The 23,139-nt window shown below is 34.1% G+C and overlaps 1 protein-coding gene and 1 non-coding gene across 5 annotated transcripts in view; one reads left to right on the top strand and one right to left on the bottom strand.

The window, feature by feature from the left end:
* The window catches only part of Nexn (nexilin F-actin binding protein), a 44,187-nt gene that overhangs the window by 8,545 nt on the left and 12,503 nt on the right, over positions 1–23,139 (bottom strand). For 2 of the 4 annotated variants that reach the window (XM_071618751.1, XM_071618752.1), the window contains exons 2-7: positions 16,273–16,348; positions 14,585–14,663; positions 14,346–14,494; positions 7,634–7,831; positions 7,374–7,550; positions 4,001–4,189 (exon numbers count right to left, since the gene is read on the bottom strand). In XM_071618751.1, coding sequence (XP_071474852.1) covers positions 4,001–4,189; positions 7,374–7,550; positions 7,634–7,831; positions 14,346–14,494; positions 14,585–14,663; positions 16,273–16,299 — 819 coding nt within the window. In that variant the 5' untranslated portion in view covers positions 16,300–16,348. Of the gene's footprint in view, positions 1–4,000; positions 4,190–7,373; positions 7,551–7,633; positions 7,832–8,989; positions 9,032–14,345; positions 14,495–14,584; positions 14,664–16,272; positions 16,349–19,597; positions 19,646–23,139 lie in introns of all 4 variants that reach the window. The other 2 variants (XM_071618753.1, XM_071618750.1) reach the window with 2 other exon arrangements.
* On the top strand, positions 20,594–20,726 carry LOC114092705 (small nucleolar RNA SNORA42/SNORA80 family). Its single transcript, XR_003582785.1, has one exon. It is a non-coding gene; the product is annotated as a small nucleolar RNA SNORA42/SNORA80 family (small nucleolar RNA).

Here is a 23,139-nt window from a genome sequence, read left to right as displayed (position 1 = left end):
CAACAACAAGAAAAAAAAAACAGGAGATCATAAATTCTCTTCAAAAAAGTTTAACACAATAAACAAGGGAGAAATATTTAGAAAATTAAAGACAGGTATTTTGTGGTTATGAAGAAACTAAACTGATAACCTTCTATTCTCCCTTCCAGTGAACACAGTAATTTTCCTTTATACTATGAGAAATTTGGATTTGATATTAATAATATGACACCTTTAAAAATAGTTATTTTTTTAGTTGTAGGTGGACACTATCTTTATTTCATTTTTATGTGGTTCTGAGGTTTGAACCCATTGCCTCATGTATGCTAGGTGAAAAGCATCCATGGCTTCAGTCCCCAGTACTAGAATGAATCAAATAGAAAATTTCAGTTATAGTCTTCTCTGAGTGAATTAGTTAACCAACCCATCATGAGCTCCTCATAATCAGGGGAGAAAACTCTTAATGCTATAATTTTATTGTATTGATTTATTTACTGCCAGGTTAACTTTAAAGAAATAATAATAGTTAATACTTAGAGATGCCAGTTAGGCACTTTACATATGATGACTTATTTATTTAACACTGCAGCCTTATAAAAGCTATTATTAATATCTTCATTTTACAAATGAAGAAACGGAGGCACTGAAAAGTAACTTGTGCAAAGTTACAATAAATACAAAGTGATAAAGCTGGAATTCAAACTTCAAAAATTTCTAATAAGATTATAAATAACTTACACTACCCTTTTTGTAATTTCATGAATTTACCTGGATAATTAATTAAATTAGTAGTTTAAATAAATACCTGCCATTTGGCTGTGACCTTGGGCAAGAACCTATCCTCTCTGAGTTTCATTATCTGCGATAACTTTCATATAGGTGTCATGAGGACTAAACAAAGTTTGGAAACAGCTGTGAATCTAACTAACATCATGGTAGTTTTATTCTTACATTATCATTCCCTATATAAGGCAATTCTAAATTGCAAATAGAAAGTTTGCTTTTGTTAACTTGGAATATATTTTACCATGAAAAAGAATTATCTAAGTGTGTTTTTCTGTCACCTGATGGCATATACATACACTACTGATCTGAACTCTGTCTCTGTGATTGCAATAGTCACAGGACGTATAACTAATTAGAACAAATTAAAAAAAAAAATAGAAGGGAGACCAGTAGAAGAAGGGAATTGGGGAGGGAGGAGAAGGAAAGGAGAGGTACTGGAAAATGAGATTTATCAAATCATACTGTTTTATTATGTGCTTGTATGCATTTATTATAACAAATCCCACTGTTATGTACAATTATAATGCACCAATAAAAATAGACATAAGAGAATGAGAGAGGCTCATTTATTTGATCTAAATTTTATCAAGGCTTTACACCCAAACTTTACCACAGAACTAATCCAACTCTCAAACAATGTTTAAATGGTTTCAAAAATCCAAATATTGCCCCCAATTTTTTATTTAATGTATGAACGAACTGAATCATAGCATGCAATTACAATATTTGATCCTGAATAAGAAACACTAATGAAGAAATTTGTCTCTCAATTCAAAAATGTCTCTAGGAAACTTTGTTTTGGTTTCATGCCTTTTTTCCTTCCCTGAACTTTTTCTATTAGTAAATCATGGTTAAAAGACAGTGTAGGCCTAAAAAAAACACCTCCTTGACTAGGTCTACTGATCTTCATACTTCACTACTACATCTCAACCTGCTTATTATCCAAAAATTAAGTGCTTTTACCATGTGTATTCTCTATGTAGAAACCATTTATTAATTAGGGATTATCTGATGCACACAAGATCATTTCAATATCACTGATATTTAAAACATTTATTGAGTCAGGCACAGTAATACATGCTTATAATCCCAGCAGTTTGGGAGGTTGAGGCAGGAGGATTGTGAATTCAAGGCCAGCCTCAGCAATTTAGCAAGGCCTGAAGCCATTTAGTGAGACCTTGTCTCAAAATGCAGTTCAGTGGCAAAGTATCCCTGGGTTCAATCCGCAGTACCAAAACAAACAAAACAAAACAAAAATCCATTTATTGAAAGTCTGTTATGCTAGGCGCTGTGCCACATGTCTGATGGATAGTCTCATCCTCACTGAGAGATACAGCCATATATAATAATACGTATTAGTGCTATTTTAGGGGAGTATTAATTGCCATAGGAATACATAGAAAGGCTTCTTAAAGGCAATGGAAGGTTATAAATAGGAAATAGCAGAGCATAGGGAAAGGAGAAAGGGACATGTTTCAGACAGTATTTGTGAAAGCCTAGTGGTTCTCACTTGGAAGAAATGAATGAAATTTAGTATAACTAGAACAAAGATGGAAGATTAAGATAGATCAAGAAATGAAACTGGAGAGATATATAAGAATAAGATTATAAATAAATATATATTTATTTAAAGTTTTGGGATTTTTGCTTTGGGAAGTAGAAAAATTTTAAGCAAAAGTATCCAAGTACTACGATTGTACCCATGGGTGCTTTACTGTTGAACGAACTATAGCCCTTATTTTTGATTTAGTGACAGGGTCTCCCTAAATTGTGATCTTTTGATCCTTCTGCTTCAGCCTCCTGAGTAACTGGGATTACAAATCAGCACCAGCATGCTTGGCTTTTTTTTTTTTTTTTTTTAACAGAAAGATTATGCCATGGGCCTAGGGCTGGGGCTCAGTAGTAGCGCACTTGCCTGGCATGTGTGAGGCACTGGGTTCGATTCTCAGCACTACACATAAATAAACAAATAAATAAAGATCTATCAACAATTTTAAAAAATTAAAAAAAAATAAAAAAGATCACTCCATGGATTAAGGGGTGTAACTCAGTGGTAGATCACTTGCCTAGGAGGCACAAGACCCTTCGTTCAGCCAGCACTGCAAAAGAAGAAGAGGGGGAGCAGGAGAAGGAGGACAACAAGGACAGGGAAGAGAAAAAAAAAAAACCTGCTCCTGGCATTATAGGAAAGATTGGATTAAAGGTAAGAAAGAAAGTAAATAAGGAATTGGTCCTAAGCAAGGAATAACAATAACCCAAATTATAGTAATTGCAAAGGGAAAGCTAACAGATTTTAGAGTAATTGAGAAGATAGAATAAATGAGACTTAGTGACTGACTGGATTTCAGGCATGAAAAGATATGTTTTTAGTCTTTCAAGTTTCTGATTTGAGCATCTGGGTGGGTGATTACACCAAATGGACACCTAGACAAATATGCTTGAAACTCAACTGGAGAAAAAAAACCAAGTTATTACATCACTAAAGCCAACTAAAATATTTCAAGAAGGGGGTGTAGTCGTGTGTCAAATTGTTTGAAAATAGTTTGTCATGTAACCATACAATTTTACAATTGAAAAATACCAATTTTGTGACAGTTAAGTTAGATCACAATATCCCAAGTGATAGGTGAGCAATTTGGAAAAATTAAATAACTGATTAAAATGATTACAGTCATTTAATATACATTGGATAGGAGGAAAACTAAAATGAAAAAATGAATGAAGGAGGGATAGAGGTAGTATGGAAAAAGACAGGAGGAGGGAATGGAGAGAAAGGAGGAGGAAGGGTAGGGAGGAGACTCCCTGCTTCTTCCTTAGACACCCAGTTCTGGAAAACGTAACTTCCCATAGAAGGAAGGTACTTTTCAGTCCTTTATACCAGGCATGGTAATTAAGCAGAACCTTCTCAAAAGTAAATTCAAGTAAATAACTTCAATTGACTGATATTATTTCACGAAAGACTTTAAAACCTATTTGCCAGGACTGGGGTTGTAGCTCAGTGGTAGAGCTCTTGCCTAACATGTGAGGCAGTGGGTTTGAGTTTCAGCACCACATATAAATAAGTAAAGTAAAGGCCCATTGACAACTAAAGAAAAAAAAAACCCATATTTGCCATTTCTACTCTTGGCACCAGTTCCAGAAAAAAACAGGATACTCCCCAAAGTCTGATGATTTCTGTTTAACATGCTCTAAAAGCTGAATGCTAATGGCATTTTCCAATTAGGTTCCGTCTTACCATGCTTCTTCGTGCTTCAGCAAATGCCTTCTTTTCTTCCTCTATTCTCCTTCGGGCTTCTTCTTCTGCTTTCCTTTTTTCATCTTCTCTCCTTTGCCTTTCCATTTCTTCAAAACTGAGTTTGAGTTTACCAGGACGGTATACTTGAAATTTTTTTTCTGTGTCTTGGTTTTCCTCATCTTCATTTACCTAAGCAAAGAAACGATTCATTACTAAGAATTAAGGTTCATTAAAAATAGCAATGAATTATCAATCAAAAAGCACAGAATTAGCTGTTTTGCACAGTAGTGTTTCTATGCCCTTAATGCACTTGATCAAAATCTCATTCCTTTTTAATGTCTTATATGATAAAATCTTCAATTTGGAGAAATTCCAAATAAAGATGTACTCAAGTTGAATAAAACTTCCCAATCAAATCAAGTCTTTTTAGGGGCTGGGGTTGTGGCTCAATGGTAGAGTGCCTGCCTAGCATGCATGAGGAACAGGTTCGAGCCTCACCACCACATAAATATAAAGATAGTATGTCCACCTAAAACTAAAAAAAAAAAAAAATCAAGTCTTTTAAATTTTTTTTTTTTTTTTTTGTAGTTGTAGATGGACAGCATACCTGTATTTTATTTCTTTTTATGTGGTGCTCAGTGGCCAGTGCCTCACATGTGCTAGGCAAGTGCTCTGCCACTGAGCTAAAGCCCCAGCCTCTCAAATCAAATTTTTAAATAAATAAAATGGAATATTTAAAAATGTTTGAAAGGGTCACCCTGAATATTAACTCTCCCATTGCAAGCATACGATGTGTGTTTATGTACTTAAATTGAGGTGCAAATATAACTTAACAGAGTTTTTTTTTTTTTTAATACTGGGGATTGAACTCAGGGGCACTTAACCACTGACCTACATACCCAGTCCTTTTATATTTTATTTTAAGATAGGATCTGGATAAGTTACTTTATTGCCTCAATACTTTTTTTAATATTTATTTTTAGTTTTAGGTGGACACAATATCTTCATTTTATTTTTATGTGGTGTTGAGGATCGAGCCCAGTTCCTCATGCATGCCAGGCAAGCACGCTACCACTTGAACCACATCCCCAGCCAAACCTCAATAATTTTTTGAGGCTGGCTTTGAACTTGCCATCCTCCAGCTTCTGCCTCCTGAGTTGCTGGGATTACAGGCAGGAACCACAGTGCCCAGTTTAAAGTACACATTTTGTAATTTTTATGGATTTTTTTAATATAAACTATGGAACTTTTCCATATACTTGTCAGGTTAAAGATTATTATTTGGAACTATTTTATATAAAATTCAAGTTTCATGCCGGGTGTAGTGGCACACACCTGTAATCCCAGTGGCTCAGGAGGCTGAGGCAGGAGGATCACAAGTTCAAAGCCAGCCTCAGCCACAGCGAGACGCTAAGCAACTCAGTGAGACCCTGTCTCTAAATAAAATACAAAATAGGGCTGGGATGTGGCTCAGTGGCTGAGTGCCCCTGAGCTCAATCCCAAGTACCCCAAATAATAAAGAAAGAAAAAAAGAAGATTCAAGTTTCATGATTTTAATTTATTAATTTAATATTGTTATTTATTCAGTTAATTAGCCATTTCTATTTCTTTGTTAAGATGACTATCAATGATGTCTAAATTATGTAAGTATTATGTAACTAGAATTGCCCCCAAAGTAGAAATATTTTCAAATGTGTACGAAATAAAAATTTTTGCAATGTAATATTTAGATATTGTTAATAAAAGCTGATCAAGAAAGATGTGGTCAAAAAAAAAAAGAAAAAAGTTTGTGGTCACTTTAAAAATTACAGATGTTCCATTTTTAAATTCTTTTTGCGGGGTGAGTGTGGATATCGAGGACTGAACTCCGGTGCACTCAACCACTGAGCCACATATGTCCCCAGCCCTCTTTTGTATTTTATTTAGAGACAGGGTCTCACTGAGCTGCTTGGTGCCTTGTTTTTGCTGAGGCTGGTTTTGAACTTGCGATCCTTCTGCCACAGCCTCCTGTGCGGCTGGGAATACAGAGGTGCACCACTGTACCTGGCTTCCATTTTCAAATTCTTAAAATTAAATTTGAAATTTGTGTTTTTTTCTTATTTTAATTTTATTTTTACTGATAAATCTATTAATACCATAATAATAATAGTTAACATTTTAAAAACACCTAGTATATGCCAAATCCTATTTTAGGTGCTTTCTAGATATTAACTCATTTAATAATTTAAGAAGGAAGCACAGCTGGGCATAGTGACCCATGCCTGTGATCCACACGAGTTGGGAGGCTGAGGCAGGAGGATCACAAGTTTGAGCCCAACTTTAACAAACTTAGTGAAACCCTGTCTCAAAATAAAAAGGACTGGAAATATTGTTTGGTGGTAAAACACCTTTATTCAATCCCTAGTCCAAGAAAAAAAAAAAGAAGCACTATCATTTTTGCCATTTTACCAATGAACATGGGTAAGACATAGAGAGTTTAATAACATGGCCATGTTTACAGAGTTATAAGCAGTTGAGATCTAAATCCAGGCAGTCTGGCTCCAAAATCCATGCTCTTAATCACTACATCATATACACACATGCTCAAACCCTACAAACTGCATATTCCTTAGTAAAATGTTATTTCAATAAGTCAAATATTTGAAAAGCTGGACTGAAACCAAATGTACCTTTATAATTAGACCTGAAAATGTCCTGCAACCAGGCCATTAATACATTGCAGGCTGAACCAACAGATAGAGAGAAATTAGGTTCATTGAGTATTTTGCACGTTTCTATATATGTGTATTGGATAAAATGCCACCAGGTGAAAACTTGAAAACAGTACAGATGAATTTTATATATAGGATATGTATACAGTCTCAAAATCAGACACTGTTTTCTTTCTTTTTTTTTTTTGTACCTGGGATTGAACTCAGGGGTACTTGATCACTGAGCCACAGCTCCATAAATTTGTATTATATTTAGAGACAGGGTCTCACTGAGTTGCTTAGTGCCTTACCAGTTGCTGAGGCTGGCTTTGAACTTGAGATCATCCTGCCTCAGCCTTCCAAACCACTGGGATTACAAGCATGTGCCACCGGGCCCAGCAGTGTTTTCTTTTTTGGGGGATTGAATACAGGAGTGTTTTCCCACTGAGCTATATCCCCAACTCCTTTTATTTTGAGGCAGGGTCTTGCTAAATTGCTGAGGCTGGCTTCAAACTAGTGATCCTCCTGTCTCAGCTTCCCAAGTTGCTGGAATTACAGGAATGTACCATTGCATCCAGCCATGTCCTTTGATATAGAAAATCTTGAATTTGTGGTAATGAACCTAATCTAAAGCTAGTTAGTTTCTCTAATACTAAACATAAGGTTTAAGTATATATATTTACCATTTGCCGCCTTGCTTCTTCAAAAGCACGCTTCTCCTCTTCTAAACGTTGTCTTGCTTCCTCTTCAGCTTGCTTTTTTCTGGTTTCTTGTCGTTGACGCTCCAATTCTTCAAAAGTTAGCTTCAATTTTCCAGGAAAAAGTGATTCTTTTTTTGCCTCACTTTCCATTTCATCATCCTATGAAAACACACCTGTTAGTTACAAAATGGAATGCTGCCAACTTAACTATTTTGATATGTTCCTTAAAATAATAAAATTACCATGAGTAATGAAAGACATTTTGCTTCCTTGAGAGATCGTCGTTGTTCTTCATGTCTTATTCTTTTATCTTCTTCACACTTAATCCTTTCTTTCTCCTCCTCTTCTTTTTCTAGATCCTCAAAATTCTTTTTTATTTTTCCAGCTGTTTTGTATGATTTGACAGGTACCACTGTTATAAGTAGTGAATCGTCTCCTTCCTATTTTATAAGATAGATAATTAGCATAAAACTTCATAATAAATATTCAGGGTTTTGGGGACTTTACCTCCATCATTGGTGAATTTCATTACATTGCCATCAGTGTTACTATAAAGAACAAAAAATTATTTTTACTAGTTACTATTAAATATGTTTCTCAATATTCACTGTGCATTGTGAGTTAATCTTATTGAAATCCATTGCTGACAAGGTTGAGAAGCATTCTATTTCCTAGAAGACAGAGTTAAATAGGTAATCAGATAAAACTGTAGTGACACTGCCTGAATTTAGCTCTCCATGCACTAATCCCACAAAAAGGTAATGAACATGTGAGTGCACTTTAAATCAATTTGATGGTGTATAGATTCAGTCTAAACACACACAAAATTATATAATTTTTCCTCACCATGCAAGTTTTTAAAATACTTAATATAATTAGTATTTAATGAGGAAAAAAACCCTACAAGATATACAAGTGATTTATTAAGTGTTTTTAATATACTTTAGTATTTAATCTTATTAAAATTTTTTTGAAATTGATTTTAATTAGTTCCACTATATAATCTATTATTCCCTCTTTTTAGAAAAATAGAGAAGAGTTATAAAATATAACGCACATCCCTAAAGTAAAATTTTTCCAATTCATGTGGCTGTGGTTGTAGGCACACCATCAGATTGTTTGATTGATTTTTAACTTTCTTTGTTAGATAAAAAGGAATTATTAAAATTTTTGTGCTTGTTGATACATGGTAATACACACTGCACTCTGTACTCGCATATGAAAACTGAAACACAAACTATCAGGAACTCTGAGGAAAGAAGACAAATAATTAAAAGAAAACTACCTTTTACAGTGTTAGATTTCAACAATCTGAACTGTTAGTAGCGGTTCAAGAAATATATAGTCTTGGCAGAGTATCTAATACTGAAACTGAGACTTGTCCTTCTAACTATGAGAGCAAAAACATACTTTTCTTAAAAAACACTAGAGTGTTTGAAAGTGCAAAAGTATGAACTTGCTTTCATAAAACATCCTTCTTTTGTGTTTATAATAAAGAGTTAAATACAAAGTCCTTTTCATATTTTCTTAGATTACAAGAAAATTTGTGAATAAGATAATTGAAGTTGAATGTTTCATTAAAGGAAATGTCTGTTTACCTCTGATGTTGTTTCAGTTCCCGTATTGTTTATGTCCTCAATCTATATTGAATGAGAATTTCATATCATTACATTACATTGGATTTCTGCTTGTTTCCTTTAAATATAAAACTGAAAAGTAATTTAATTGTGGTTTATGGTAATTTTTCAAATTTATAACTTTTGAAATATTTTTTATATTGCTCCAAATTAGCCAAATGTCCTTTCAAATGGAGATTAAACCTTATACTGGCTTTTGCATTTTGAAATTTATATAAATTTCAAGGAACAGCATATTAAGAAAAAATTAAGTTAAGCCTACTTTGTAAATCTGGAAATTGAATAATGGACCAAACTCTTTTGACCTGGCTTTGAGTTTACAACCAGCAGTTATCAATTTAATTAACAATTTAAACTGACATACACAGAAAAACTACTCCATTCTCTGTTCCTGCCCTGGCAAAAGGAAAAAAAACCTATCATTAGCAATCAAATAATTGTCATGATTATATTATACAACATAAACAAATGGCAAAAACACAACTGTCACAACAATAAAGTATGGTAAAACCATGTAGGCTAGTTTAGAAGGGAAAGCAATTCTGGCCATCGCATTTTCTATATATTTTGACCAGATCTAAGTAGGAAATGCCTTCGTTTAAAAAGTAGGAGCTCGCTGAGCCTGATGGTGCACACCTATAATCCCAGCAACTCAAGAGGCTGAGAGAGGAGGGTGCAAGTTTGATGCTAGCCTCAGCAATTTAGCAAGACCCTGTCTCAAAAAAATAAAAAGTGCTGAAGACGTAGCTCAGAGGCAAAGCACCCATGAGTCAATTCCTAGTACTACAAGCACACACACACACACACACACACACACACACACACACACACGAGTGGAAGCTCAATTGACTATTACTCTTTTAAAAACATAATTAGATTAGTTTGAGGGGCAGACTAATGTACCTTGGCAAACTGAAAATTGAAAGGAGAAGGTTGATTTAAATAATGTAATGTTTGAGATCTCAGGAAAAGGAAATACAAGCAATAGGAAAATCAAAACCAATAGTAAAAATTCAAATTGTTTATTGTTTTAATTTTATTGTAAAACCAATGGGAGTGGGCGGGGGTTGTAAGCACTTGCCTATCAAGTGTGAAGCTCTGGGTTTGATCCTCTGCACCACATAAAAATAAATAAATAAGGGGCTGAGGTTGTAGCTCAGTGGTAGAGCACTTTCCTAGCATATATGAAGTACTGGGTTCGATTCTTAGCACCACATACAAATAAATGAAATAAAGGTTCATCAACAACTAGAAAAAAAATCTTTAAAAATAAATAAATAAATAAAGGTATTGTGTCCATCTATACCTTAAAAAATATATTTAAAAAAAAACAATGAAAGTTTGACAGTGGTTGTTCCTCATGCAATTTAAGGGAATTTTTATTGTATTCTGGCTTATATTAGGAACTGGACAGGTGGACACATTAAATACCTGTTCTCTCACTTGACTTTCCTTTTCAATATTCTCTATCAAGGAATAAAGAGATTTTATTTGGATACCCAATTTCTTAAAAACTAAGTTACTAAATTATTCTGAACAAATGGTTCATTTTTTTTTTTTTATGGTGCTGGAGATGGAACCCAGGGCCTATTGCATGTGAGGCAAGCACTCTACCAATGGAACTATATCTCCAGCACCCAAATGGTTCATTTCTTGAAAGTCTGTTTTTATACTTTAATAATTGAAATGGGTTATTCAGAATAATCTTACACACTACAAAAATATTTTGTTCAGAATAATTTGCTTGTTACAGAATTACTTGTTACACTGATGTCCTAAGTAAGAGTGAACATTTTATTGAATGTTTGTTATATTAAGAAAAAATATTTTTCCATATTTTACTGGTGCATTATAGTTTACATACTGATGGGATTTATTGTTAAATATTTGTACATGCACACAATATAACAATATAATTGGACTAATATCACTCCCCAAGACTGTCCCCCCTACTTCCCTATCTCCCAACCCCTTGGTCCCTTTCCTCTACTGATCTCCCTTTGATATTATGAGGTCCACCCCCATCTTTCTTTTCCTTCTTCCTTTCCAGCTTCCACATATGAGAGAAATATACTAAAAAATATAAGAAAAGTTTTAATAAATCTATAATAAAATAATTAAAAAATAACTTGTCTTCAAAAGAATATTGATCATGTTAGTCAACATGATTAAAAAATCATGTTAATCTCTCAATAAAAAGATTCAGAAGATATGGTAAGAAGCCAAATATTGAGATTATAGGAAAGAGAAATGCTAAATTTCTTTTTTTTTTCTTTTGGTAGCTGTAAGTGGACAACATGTCTTTATTTTATTTGTTTATTTTTATGTGGTGCTAAGGATCGAACCCAGTGCCTCACATATGCTAGGCAAGCACTCTGCCACAGAGCTACAGCCCCAGTCCCAAGAAATGCTAAATTTCTTAATCCCAAATTTGGTGTATTCTACAATCTTCCCAGATCTTTCTTAGGTTATTATTTGGAGATTTCTTTTAATTTGTGCATTTCAAACCATTACCATAAATTGTTGGTATATTCACAGAGAACAGATTTTCTGATGTTCAATTATGGTGTTGACTTTCAGAAGCCACCATTAAAAAGCTGCTTCCTATTTATTTTGCTTTGAAAGCAAACTCCTTTCTTCCCAAATCACCTTCCTTCTTTCTCTCCTTTCTTTTGAAGATACCCTACTTCAACCAAAACTGTTCTTTTTCTAAATCGACAGACTTTAATTTTATCCATTAATGTATCATTATAGATAACCAGATAATCCCAAATCAAGATTTCCCTCAAATTCTGTCAGTCTTCATCTCTAACAATACACAAGGCACATTCATTTTTAATTCTTTATAATATCCTAGAATCTCAGAACTGGTAATTATCTTGGCTGTCACTCATTCAGCCATCTCCCAAACTCTGGAATCCCTTTTATAGCATCTCTCCTCCCAATCCTGGTGTTACTGGGGATTGAACCCAGGAGCATTCTGCCTGTTAGTTATATTCCTAACACTTTTTTAAAATTTTACTTTGAGACAAGGTTTTGCTAAATTGCCTAGCCTGTCTTCCAACTTAGAATCCTCTTGCCTCAGCCTCCCCAAGTAGCTGAAATTATAGGTGTGCACCACCACACTAGGCTCCTTTTATAGCATTCTTGCATATGGATTTATACAAGTGGACTTTGTAAACAAACATTAAGACTCTTTTTGATTATCTGTACAATCTTGTACTTCTTATATTGAAAGATACATTAAATTATATCATATTTGAGTGGAAATGTACTTAGGTTTTTAAATTAGACTTACATATTTACAAGATTTTTACTATTAATAATTTATACCACCTACATGTCCTTAATTTAATAGGTCAAAATTTTATTAACCAAGATTCTCTTGGGCTGGGGATATAGTTCACTTGGTAGAGTGCTTGCCTTGGATGCACAAGGCTCTGGGTTCAATCCCCAGCACCACAAAAACAAAACAAAACAAAACAAAAAAACTGACACCCTATCCACGTAGCAAGTATTTGCAATGTTTTCAAAGAAAGTATTTTCAAAAAACAGTTTTTGAAAAACTACTGTCTAAATATTCCATTCTTGAAGTTGAAAGTGAGCCAGAAAGAGTATAAAACAATCAGTGCTGTAAAATAATATAAAAGAAGAGCCCATGTACATACTACTTTCTGCCAAATACCATATATTTGGATTATATATTTATTTTTTATTCTTTTATTTTATAATTTATAATACTGCTAATATAATTAAAGATATATATTTATATATGCTTATATTATTATATATCTATACTATATATTTATATTAATTCTCATGTTATAATTTTATTTCCTTATAAAATTTCATTATAAAATGAATGATAATTTTTATTTACTAGAAGGGGCAGTAGTAAAGCATATAACATTCTTTCTTCAGAAAAGGAGGTACAAAGTAATAAAATATAGGAAATTCCCTTTTTTTTTTTTTGTACTGGGGATTGAACTCAGGGGGCACTTGGCCACTGGGCCACATCTCCAGCCATCTTTTGTATTTTATTTAGGGACAGAGTCTCACTGAGTTACTTGGTGCCCTGCTTTTGCTGAGGCTGGCTTTGAACTCCCAATCCTTCTGTCTCAGCCTCCTGAGTCACTGGGATTTCAGGCATGGCCACCATATCTGGCTCCCATTCTTTTTCATAGCTTACCTAACATATGTCATTCTGTGGCTATTTTTGCCATAGAAGTGGTTATTTGCAAAATCAGAGTAAATAAATTTCTTTGATATGCAAGTTTGGCATGTTTTACTTTCAATATACTTTTGAAAAAGTTAGTAGAAACAGAAGGAAGCATTTCAATAGATTTAAGGTACTTAAATAATTGCTTTTAAAAAACAGCATTTAGGGGCTGAGGTTGTGGCTCAGTGGTAGTAGAGTGCTTGCCTAGCATATATGAGGTACTGGGTTCGATTCTCAGCACCACATATAAATAAATAAAATAAGGTCCATTAAAACATCTAAAAAAATTTAAAACCCAGCATTTAAAATTTTTGCTGTTGGTGGGTAGAGTTGTGGATCAGTGGCAGAGCGCTTTCCTAGCATGTGTGAGGCATTGGGTTGATTCTCAGCACCACAGATAAATGACTAAAATAAAGGTCCATTGACAACTAAAAAAAAATATTTTTTTAATATTTATTTTTTAGTTGTAGTTGGACACAATATCTTTATTTATTTATTTTTATGTGGTGCTGAGAATCGAACCCAGGGCCTCGCACGTGCTAGGTGAGCACTCCACTGTTGAGCCACAATTCCAGCCCTAATTTTTTTTTAAATGTTTTGCTATTAAAAAATCCAGCATTTGTGTGTATCTGTGTGTGTGAGCACGCACCCGATGTAAACAGGTTATGTGTGAAATTGTCTTACATCTTTGTAAAATCCTCTAATGTGTCAAGAAAAATTAGAAATGTGGACTATGTAAGGAACATGGACAGAATCATAAGATCATACAACAAAAATCATCTCAATGTTTCACCTTAAAATGGCACATTCTAGGGTTGGGGATGTAGTGCTTGTTTGGAATATGTGAGACCCTGAATTAAATCTCTAGTACTAAAAAAAAAAGAAAAAGAAAGAAAAGAAAGAAAAAGAAAAGCGCATTTTACCTGTATCCTTCTAGGCATCTGATATTCAATATTTTATTTAAGATATTATTTTTAGGTTAGCTGCTATTATTAGGCTTATATTATATTAAAATGTTTTAAGTAGGCAACATACTGATTAGTCTTTCTTTATACAGTAGTTTCAGAAGAAAATACCAACTTAATATTTAGTGTATACCTGCTCAGCTCTTTTTGCTAATTCACGCTGTATTTTCCTCTTTTCTAACATATCCTGTTCAATTCTGCGTTTTCGTTCCTCCTCCATTCTCTTCCTTTGTTCCTCTTGTCTTTGTTTCTCCATTTCAGCAAATTTACCTTTAACAGTCCCTAAGAATACATTTTTTTAAAAAAATTAATACTTTGTTATGTTTCTTTCTTTTGTAATTTCTTTTACCATTTACCCCTCAAGTTTCTTACCTGTTAGCTTTGGGACATAAGCCTTTTCTACTTTAGAAGTTACCTCTTCCTCATCATCAGAAGCAAGCATCTCTTTAATCTAGATGGTAAAATAAATTAAGATAAACATGTTTAAATTAGACTAAATCATATTATAGTAGTCCTCCCTCATCTGCAGGAGATATCTTTTAAGACTCCCAATGGATTCCTGAAACTGCAGATAGTACTGAGTGCCATATATATACACATACTGTGGTTTTTACTGTATTTACACACCTATGATAAAGTTTAATTTATAAGTTAGGAATAGTAAGAAATTGACAGTAATTATAAAGTTGAACAATTATAACAATATAATTAATAAAATTTATTAAAAAATTAAAAATTATTTTTTCTGGAATTTTCCATTTAATATTTTTCAGGCTGGTTGACTTTAGATAACTGAAACAGTGGAAAGCAAACCTGCAGATAAGGAGAGACTACTGTCTATGTAGAGTTTAAATTAGCTTACAAACATATTAAAGTATTTTAATTATAATAAATATGAAATGTAACTATGAATAATAAGTAAAATGTAAATTTAAAAGATGAAAATTAATATTTGCATAGAATAAAATAAAATAAAGTAACCTCCTGCTTTCTCCTGTTCCATTCTCTCTCTCTAATATATTGTTCTTTTCTTCTTTGCTTTTCGTCTCTAGATCTCCTTTGATTTCTTTCTTCCCTGGCTTTCTGCATGGCTTCAAACTTATCCTTTACATCACCCTTGCCAAGTTTTGGCACATAGGATTTTGGGACAGGTTTAGATGAAGAAAGCAGAATCTTCGTTAGAAGAAAATAAAGAGAAGAAAGTTTAAAAAACAAAAGATAGGAAGAAATTAGGTAAAGATAAGAATAAGCAATATAAAAAATACTTATTGAAACAGAAAATAGAAATGAGTTTTAAAACCTTCTTTGCATTATCATAACCTGATTAGATACTATCTACAACTTAAGTATAAAAATGAAATTATAGAAAATATGAGATACATTTTATTAATATAAATATTCATTAATGTAAATTCTATCCATATAAACTGCCTTAGTAAAGAAGCTCCATTTGTGCGTACCGATCTACATAAGCTGAAGGTCAGTAAAATATAAATATCAAATACTGAAGCCAAATGAGAAGCAACCTGTATTTTATTATCCTATTCCATTAATAAAAATTCAGATTTGGCCCAGCGGGGTGGTGCTCAGGAGGCTGAGGTAGGAGGATCATGGATTCAAAGCCAGCTTCAGCAACTCAGTGAGATCCTGTCTCTAAATAAAATATAAAAAAAGGGCTGGGGGCTGGAGTTGTAGCTCAGCAGCAGAGTGCTTGCCTCGCATGTGTGAGGCACTGGGTTCGATTCTCAGCACCACATATAAGTAAGTAAATAAAATAAAGGTCTATAAACAACTAAAAAATATTTAAAAAAAAAAGAAAGAAAGAAAGAGGCTGGGATATGGTTCAGTGTGTAAGTACCCCTGGGTTCAAGCCCCAGTACCAGAAAAAAAAAAAAAAATCAGATTTGACATCTCTTGCTTAAAAGTTACCAAGACTAATTTCAGTAAATTAGATGAAAATGAAAAAAGGCAGAAGTTCAAGCTTTAAAGTTTAAAACTTAAATCATGTATCATATTCTTGCTGTTTTCCATCTTTTTATTTTTTAATTTTTGAGACTTACCTCGGCCTTTTGGGAAATATCATTCATGTTTGCTCAGTTTGGTTTTGCACTGATACAGCTTTGTATATTTTTGCACCTGTAAAACATTTGAATATTGTACAAGAATTTTAATAATTTTATTTTTAATGTGTTATGTATTTTTATAAGTAGAAATAGCATATCATTTTCCCCTCAAAAAATGTATGCTAGTACTGAGTTGTGATAACCTTCAACATCTTTTCTCAAGAATCAGGGTATGTAAAATACAAGGTGTATGGTATTAAAAAAAATCCCAGAAAGTTAATGTCCTAAAATAGCTTGGTGAACATATCAAGCACGCTTGAAAAATTTGTATTCTATAATTATTTAGTGTATTATTCTATAAATATTAAATCGATTAAGATGACTGGTCATGTAGATATATTCTTCAATATAAAAAATTTTTTATTATTCCTTTTAATTACACCATTTTTGTTTCATGTAATTTCAGGTTCTTTGAAACATGTACCCATTATGATTGCAACATCTTCTTTTAGAATTGATCCTTTAGTTAGTATCAAATTTCCCTCTTCCTTGTGTTGAATTTAACTGATATTAAAATAACTACACCAACTTTTTCAGCTTTACAGTTTGCATTGTGCATAATTTTCTATTTTACTTTCAACCTATTTATGTTTTTATATGTAAAGTTTATCTCTTAATTGGACTTTGGATTTTGCTTTAAAAATAATTCTGTTATCTTTTTTTATGTAAAGTTTAACTCTTAATTGGACTTTGGATTTTGCTTTAAAAAATCTGTTATCTTTTTTTTTTTTTTTTGAGATGGGGTCTTACTATGTTGTCCAGGCTGATCTCAAACTCCTGGGCTTAAGTGATTCTCTTGCATCAGCCTTCAGAGTAACTGGATTACAGAGAGGCCTGCATACTAGGTTCAGGAAGCTTTCCTTGAATCTGCTTGGTGCTAGGTCTATGTTAGGACTAGAGATACAAAAAAAAGGCAACATGGTTTCTCTATCTTGTTTTGTATATTCTACTTTAAATGAACATAATAATCATGGTTTATGTGTGTCCAGCAATATTTAATATATATATATATAATATATATGACATAAAACTGCTGGGTGTGATGGTGCCCACTTGTAATCCCAGCAGATTTTATTTATTTATTTATAGACAGGGTCTCCCTATGATGTCCAGGCTGGTCTCAAACTCCTAGGCTCAAGTGACTGGCCACCGCTTTCTAAGTAGGTGGGACTACAGATGCTCACCACCATATCTGGCTATTTTATTTTTTGATAGGCTTTATTTTTTAGAGCAGCTTAGATTCATAGCAAAATTGAGTGCAAATTACAAATATTCCCCAAATATACCTATCCCCACACATGGACAGCCTCCCTATCTCCCATTTGTTAAACTATATTGACACCAGAGTCTACTGTTTACATATGGCTCACTCCTGGTGTATATCTTATGGTTTGGCATGTATCCACCCTTATAGTAGCATACCAAATAGTTTCACTGTTCTAATAATCCTCTGTGCTCTACCCACACATACTCCCTCTTCCCCATAGCAACCTCTGCTGTTTTTACAGTCTCTTTAGTTTTGCCTTTTCCAGAATGTCATATAGTTAAAACTATTGTATTTTACAGTTTGACATCTGCTGCTACTGCTTTTTCTTTTTCTTCTTTTTCGGAGTGGTTGAAGAGGTTGTGGTGCTGGAGGTCAAACCCATGGTGTCTCACATTCCAAAACCGTTTTTTCCCTTGCAGCCCTGTGATTTAACTCAGAGCCTCACACGTGCTAGGCAAGTGCGCTACCATTGAGCTACATCCTTCTCCCCTCATATTGATTTCTTTCTTTTTTTTAATATTTATTTTTTAGTTGTAGTTGGACACAATACCTTTATTTCACTTATTTATTTTTATGTGGTGCTGAGGATCGAACCCAGGGTCTCACATGTGCAAGGTGAGCGCTCTACTGCTGAGCCACAACCCCAGCCCTCATATTGATTTCTATCACTGAGTAATATGCATTTAAGTTTCCACTACGAAACGACTTGATAGTTCTTTTTTAATTATTTTTAGTTGTAGATGGACATAATAACTTTATTTTATTTATTTATTTTTATGAGATCAAATGCAATGTCTTATATGTGTTAAGCAGGTGCTCTATATTCTTGTCTGGATGTACCATTTTATTTATCCATCTTTCTACTGAACAGCATTTTAGTTGCTTCCAAATTTTGGCAATAATAAATAAAATGAAAATTCATGTTGCCCTACATCCTTTCTCATGCTTCAGGTTCTAAGTGTTCTGGATTTCAACCATTCTAATAGTGCAGAATGGTATCTCATTGTCATTTTAGTTGGCATCTTTCTGATGACATGTGTGTTAAGCATCTTTTCATATCCTTATTTGCAATTTGTGTATTTTCTTTAGTGGGTCTCCGTAAGGTTTTTGGCTGATTTTTTTAGTCAGGCTGTGTTCTTATTGTTGAGTCTGAAGAGTTCTTTGTATACTTTAGATAACAGTCTTTTCTCTGATATACCGTTTGCAAATATTTTCTCCCAGTCTATACAATAGTTACATGATGAGATGAAGTGAGGTGAATAATGTATACATTGTGATGCAATATTAAGCTACTACTTCTCTCTTTCTCTCTGATGATTCATTCTTCACATAGTAGAAATTTTAAATTTTACAGAAGTCCAGCTTATTGGTTCTTTCTTTCACAGATTGTACCTTTGGTATTATATCTAAAAAGACAATACCAAACTGGAGGTCATCTAGACTTGCCTATGTAATTATCTTCTAGGGTTGTTTTTTTTTTTTTGGTACCAAGGATTGAACTCAGGGGCACTTGCCACTGGGCCACATCCCCAGTCCTATTTTGTGTTTTATTTAGAGACAGGGTCTCACTGAGTTGCTTAGCACCTCACTTGTGCTGAGGCTGGCTTTGAACTTGCAATCCTCCTGCCTCAGCCTCCCAAGCCGTTGGGATTATAGATATGTGCTATCACACCCACCTTCTTCTAGGGGTTTTATAGTTCTGTGTTTTACATCTATTTTGAGTTAAGTTTTGTGAAGGGTATAAGGTCTGTGGCCAGAGTCTTTTTTTTTTTTTTTTTGCATGTGGATATCCAGTTGTTCCAGCACCATTTATGGAAAAGACAGTCTTTTCTCCTTTGTATTGATTTTTCTCCTTTGTCAAAGATAAGTCAAATATATTTATGTGGGTCTATTTCTGAAAATTTTATTCTGTCCAAAGATCTATTTGTATATTGTTTCATCAATGCCATACTGTCTTGGTTACTGTGGCTTTATAGTTCAACATTTCCCCCTTACCTGCAGTTTCACCTTCCACAGTTTCAGTTATCCATAGTCAACCACCATCTGAACATATTAAATGGAAAATTCCAGAAATAAATAACTTATAAGTTTTAAATTATATGTCATTCTGAGTAGCATGATGAAATCTTGTGCTGTCCTACTGCATTCTGCTCAAGATATGAATCATTCTTTTGTCCAGCATATCCACAGTATATATACATTACACTACCATTTGTTAGTCACTCAGTAGCTGTCTGGATTATCACATCGACTATTGCAGTATCTCAGTGCTTGTGTTCAAGTTACCCTTGTGTAGTAGCCCAATGCTGCATCACAATGCCTACATTATTCACCTCATTTCATCTCACCATGTAGGCATCATATCTCACATCATCACAAGAAGGGAAATAGAGAACAATAAGCGAATTTGAAAGAGACCCAATTCACATAACTTTTTTTATAGTATATTATTATCATCATTCAGTTTATTATTTGTTATCATTGTTAGCCTCTTATAGTGTCTAACATAAATTAAGCTATATCACAGACATATATGTAAAGGAAAAACCATACTGTGTATAAGGTTCAGTACTATCTGTGGTCTCAGAGATCTGCTGGGGTCTTGGAGCATATCCCTTGCAGATAAGAAGAGACTACTGTATATCTTTAAGTCCAGTGATATCAGTCCTATAGCTTTGTTGTTCTCCTTAAAGACTATGTTAGAGCTGGATGCTGTCATACATGCCTATAATCTGAAGGATTTGGGAGGTGGAGGCAGGAGGATTGCAAGTTCAAGGCCAACCTCAGCAAATTAGTGAGACCCTGTCTCAAAAAAAAAAAAAAAAAAAAATCTAAAAAAGGACAGAGCATGTGGCTTAGTGGCAAAGTGTCCTTGGGTTCAATCCCAGTATCACACACACACACACAAAAAAAAAAAAAAAAAAATTGTGTTGATTATTTTGGATCTTTCCCCCTCTCTACATAAACTATAGAATCAGTTGCTCAATGTCCACAAAATATCTTGCTAGGAGGCCCATCCCCCTGGGCCTCTTATAGTGTCCTATGCTAGAGCCAACTGTGACCCCGAACCATTGCCTGGCCTCTGTGTCATTAGGCTGCTGGAACTGAAGTGTGTTGCACAGCAGAGAAAAAAAAAATAACTGCTAGGATTTTTATTGAGATTGCATTGAATCTGTAGACAGATTTGTACTTTTCAATATGCAGGTCTTCCACATCTTTCTGCCAAATTTCTCCATAAACTAATATTGGTCGATGCTACTTGTATTAGTCCATTTTTAATCACTGTGACAAAATACCTGAAGCTGGGTATAAAAAAAGGAACTTATTTAGCTTATAGTTGTGGAGGCTGAAAGTCCAAGATCTGGTGGCCCCACTGGTTCTGTCTCTGGTGAGGTCCTAATAGTAGATGGTATCATGGCAGAAGCACGTGTAAGAGTGAGAGATAACATCACAAGACAGGAAGCCAGTGAGCAATTCAAGGATCAGGTTTAGGCTTTTAAACAACCTACTCTGCCAAAAATAACTCAGGGTCCCATGAGAACTACTAATCCTTTTTTTTTAGGGCATACTCCCAGTGACCTAAGGACCTCCCAACTGGCCCAAATACATCACCTCTACCACATCACTGAGGACCAAGCCTCTAACACAAGAACATTGGGTTGACAAACCACATTCAAACCACTGCACTACAATAAATGCTTTTTGAAAAATTTCAATGGTGATTGATTGTTGCTAATATATAGAACTACAATTTTTGTATTGTGATATTATATACTGAAACTCTACTAAAGTAGTTCACTTATTTCTGTTTTTTTTTGTTGTTGTTGTTGTTTTTGTTTTTTAAGATTCCATCAGATTTTCTACATACACAGATAATCACATCACTTGTGAGCACAGTTCATCTTTTTCCCCTGGCTTTCTGTCCCCTACTAGTCTTTCTACATATCACTTCATAATGCTTTCTCTTCTAGACAGACACTATCATTCAGAACTCTCCCAAAAGTGTCTCCCTCTCTTAGATCAGTCAACTAGGGACTGTACCTTGAACATAATAGATGTCAAAAATGTTGCTCGGTGTGGTGACACAAGCCTGGAATCCCAGTGCCTGAGGCTGCTGAGGCAGGAGAATATTGAGTTCCAAGCCAGCCTCAGAAAAAGCGATGCACTAAGCAATTCAGGGAGACCCTGTCTCTAAATAAAATACAAAATAGGGCTGGGGTTGTGGCTCAGGGGTTGAGTCCTTTGAGTTCAATCTCCAGCATCCCCGCTCCAAAAAAAGAAACAAAAAACAATGTAAATGATTATAATTATATTGGTAAAATGTATATTATGAAAAAAATCAAAATAAATGGCATATGCAGTTTCAATCATTGTCATGAATTTTCACCACCTCTCTCTTTAGTATCTAAAAGACTTCTATCTGTACTTAGGTTTTTAGGTTTATCTCGTGTGTGTGTGTGTATATATATATTTTTTTGGTGCTGGGAATTGAACCCTTTGTCTAGCTAGACAAGCCTCTACCACTGAGCTAAATCCCCAGTCCTAGTATATACATTTTAAAAAATTATAATATTCAACATCTTAGATGTATCAGCCAAATCTACTTTCTTTACCTTTTTATTATGGAAATTTTCAGACATGCAAAATTAAAGAGACTACTCTAATAAACACCCATATATCCATCACCAAGCTTCAACAATAATCAGCTTTCTCCACTGTCTTAAGCAATACAAAATGTTTTTTTTTGTTTTATGCAACACTTATTTCAGCGCAATATATCTTTAAAGATGGCTTAAATCATACTTTATATTCCAGCTGTTCCTACCACATCCTAGGCTATAATATGAGGTACATCCTCCTATCCATTCAGAATTATGTCCCCACCAGTGCCTTCCATTTTCTCTTGAAATGACTTTAGTGTAACCATTTACTTAAAGTTGAAGCCAGGTGCAGTGGCATTTGCCTGTAATTCCAGCAGCTCAGGAGACTGACACAGGAGGTGAAGTTATAGGTATGCCTCAGTAACTTAGCAAGACCCTTAGTGAGACTCTGTCTAAAAAATTTTAAAAAGGGTTGGGGATGTAGCTCAGTAGTAAATTGCAGCTAGGTGAAATCCCCATACCCGCTCAGTACTTACCCAGATGACAAGTTATTATCTGATGAAGTCATTAATAAAGTAGTGAAAACTTACACATATAAGTAAAATGTAAGGATCTACAATACATTTTTAAAAAGATTAGAAGGAATGCAAGTTCAAAGGCATCCTCAGCAACTTGGTGAGGCTCTAAGCAGCTCAGCAAGACACTGTCTCTAAATAAAATACAAAAAAAGAGTCAGGGATGTGGCTCAGTGGTAAAGTGTTCCGGGATTCAATCCCTGGTACCAAAAAAAAAAAAAAAAAAGCCTAGAGTTGCTGTCTACACTGTATAAAAGAAAAGGTTGGAAAACTAACAATTGAACTCCTATATGTCACATACACTAGTTAGTTTGCCTATTATTTCATCAATCTAAAGCAGGTAAGTATGATAGAATTAAGA

The sequence above is a fragment of the Marmota flaviventris genome, chromosome 10 (assembly GCF_047511675.1).
Source record: "Marmota flaviventris isolate mMarFla1 chromosome 10, mMarFla1.hap1, whole genome shotgun sequence".
Taxonomy (NCBI): domain Eukaryota; kingdom Metazoa; phylum Chordata; class Mammalia; order Rodentia; family Sciuridae; genus Marmota; species Marmota flaviventris.
This window is presented reverse-complemented; position numbering and strand designations above follow the sequence as displayed.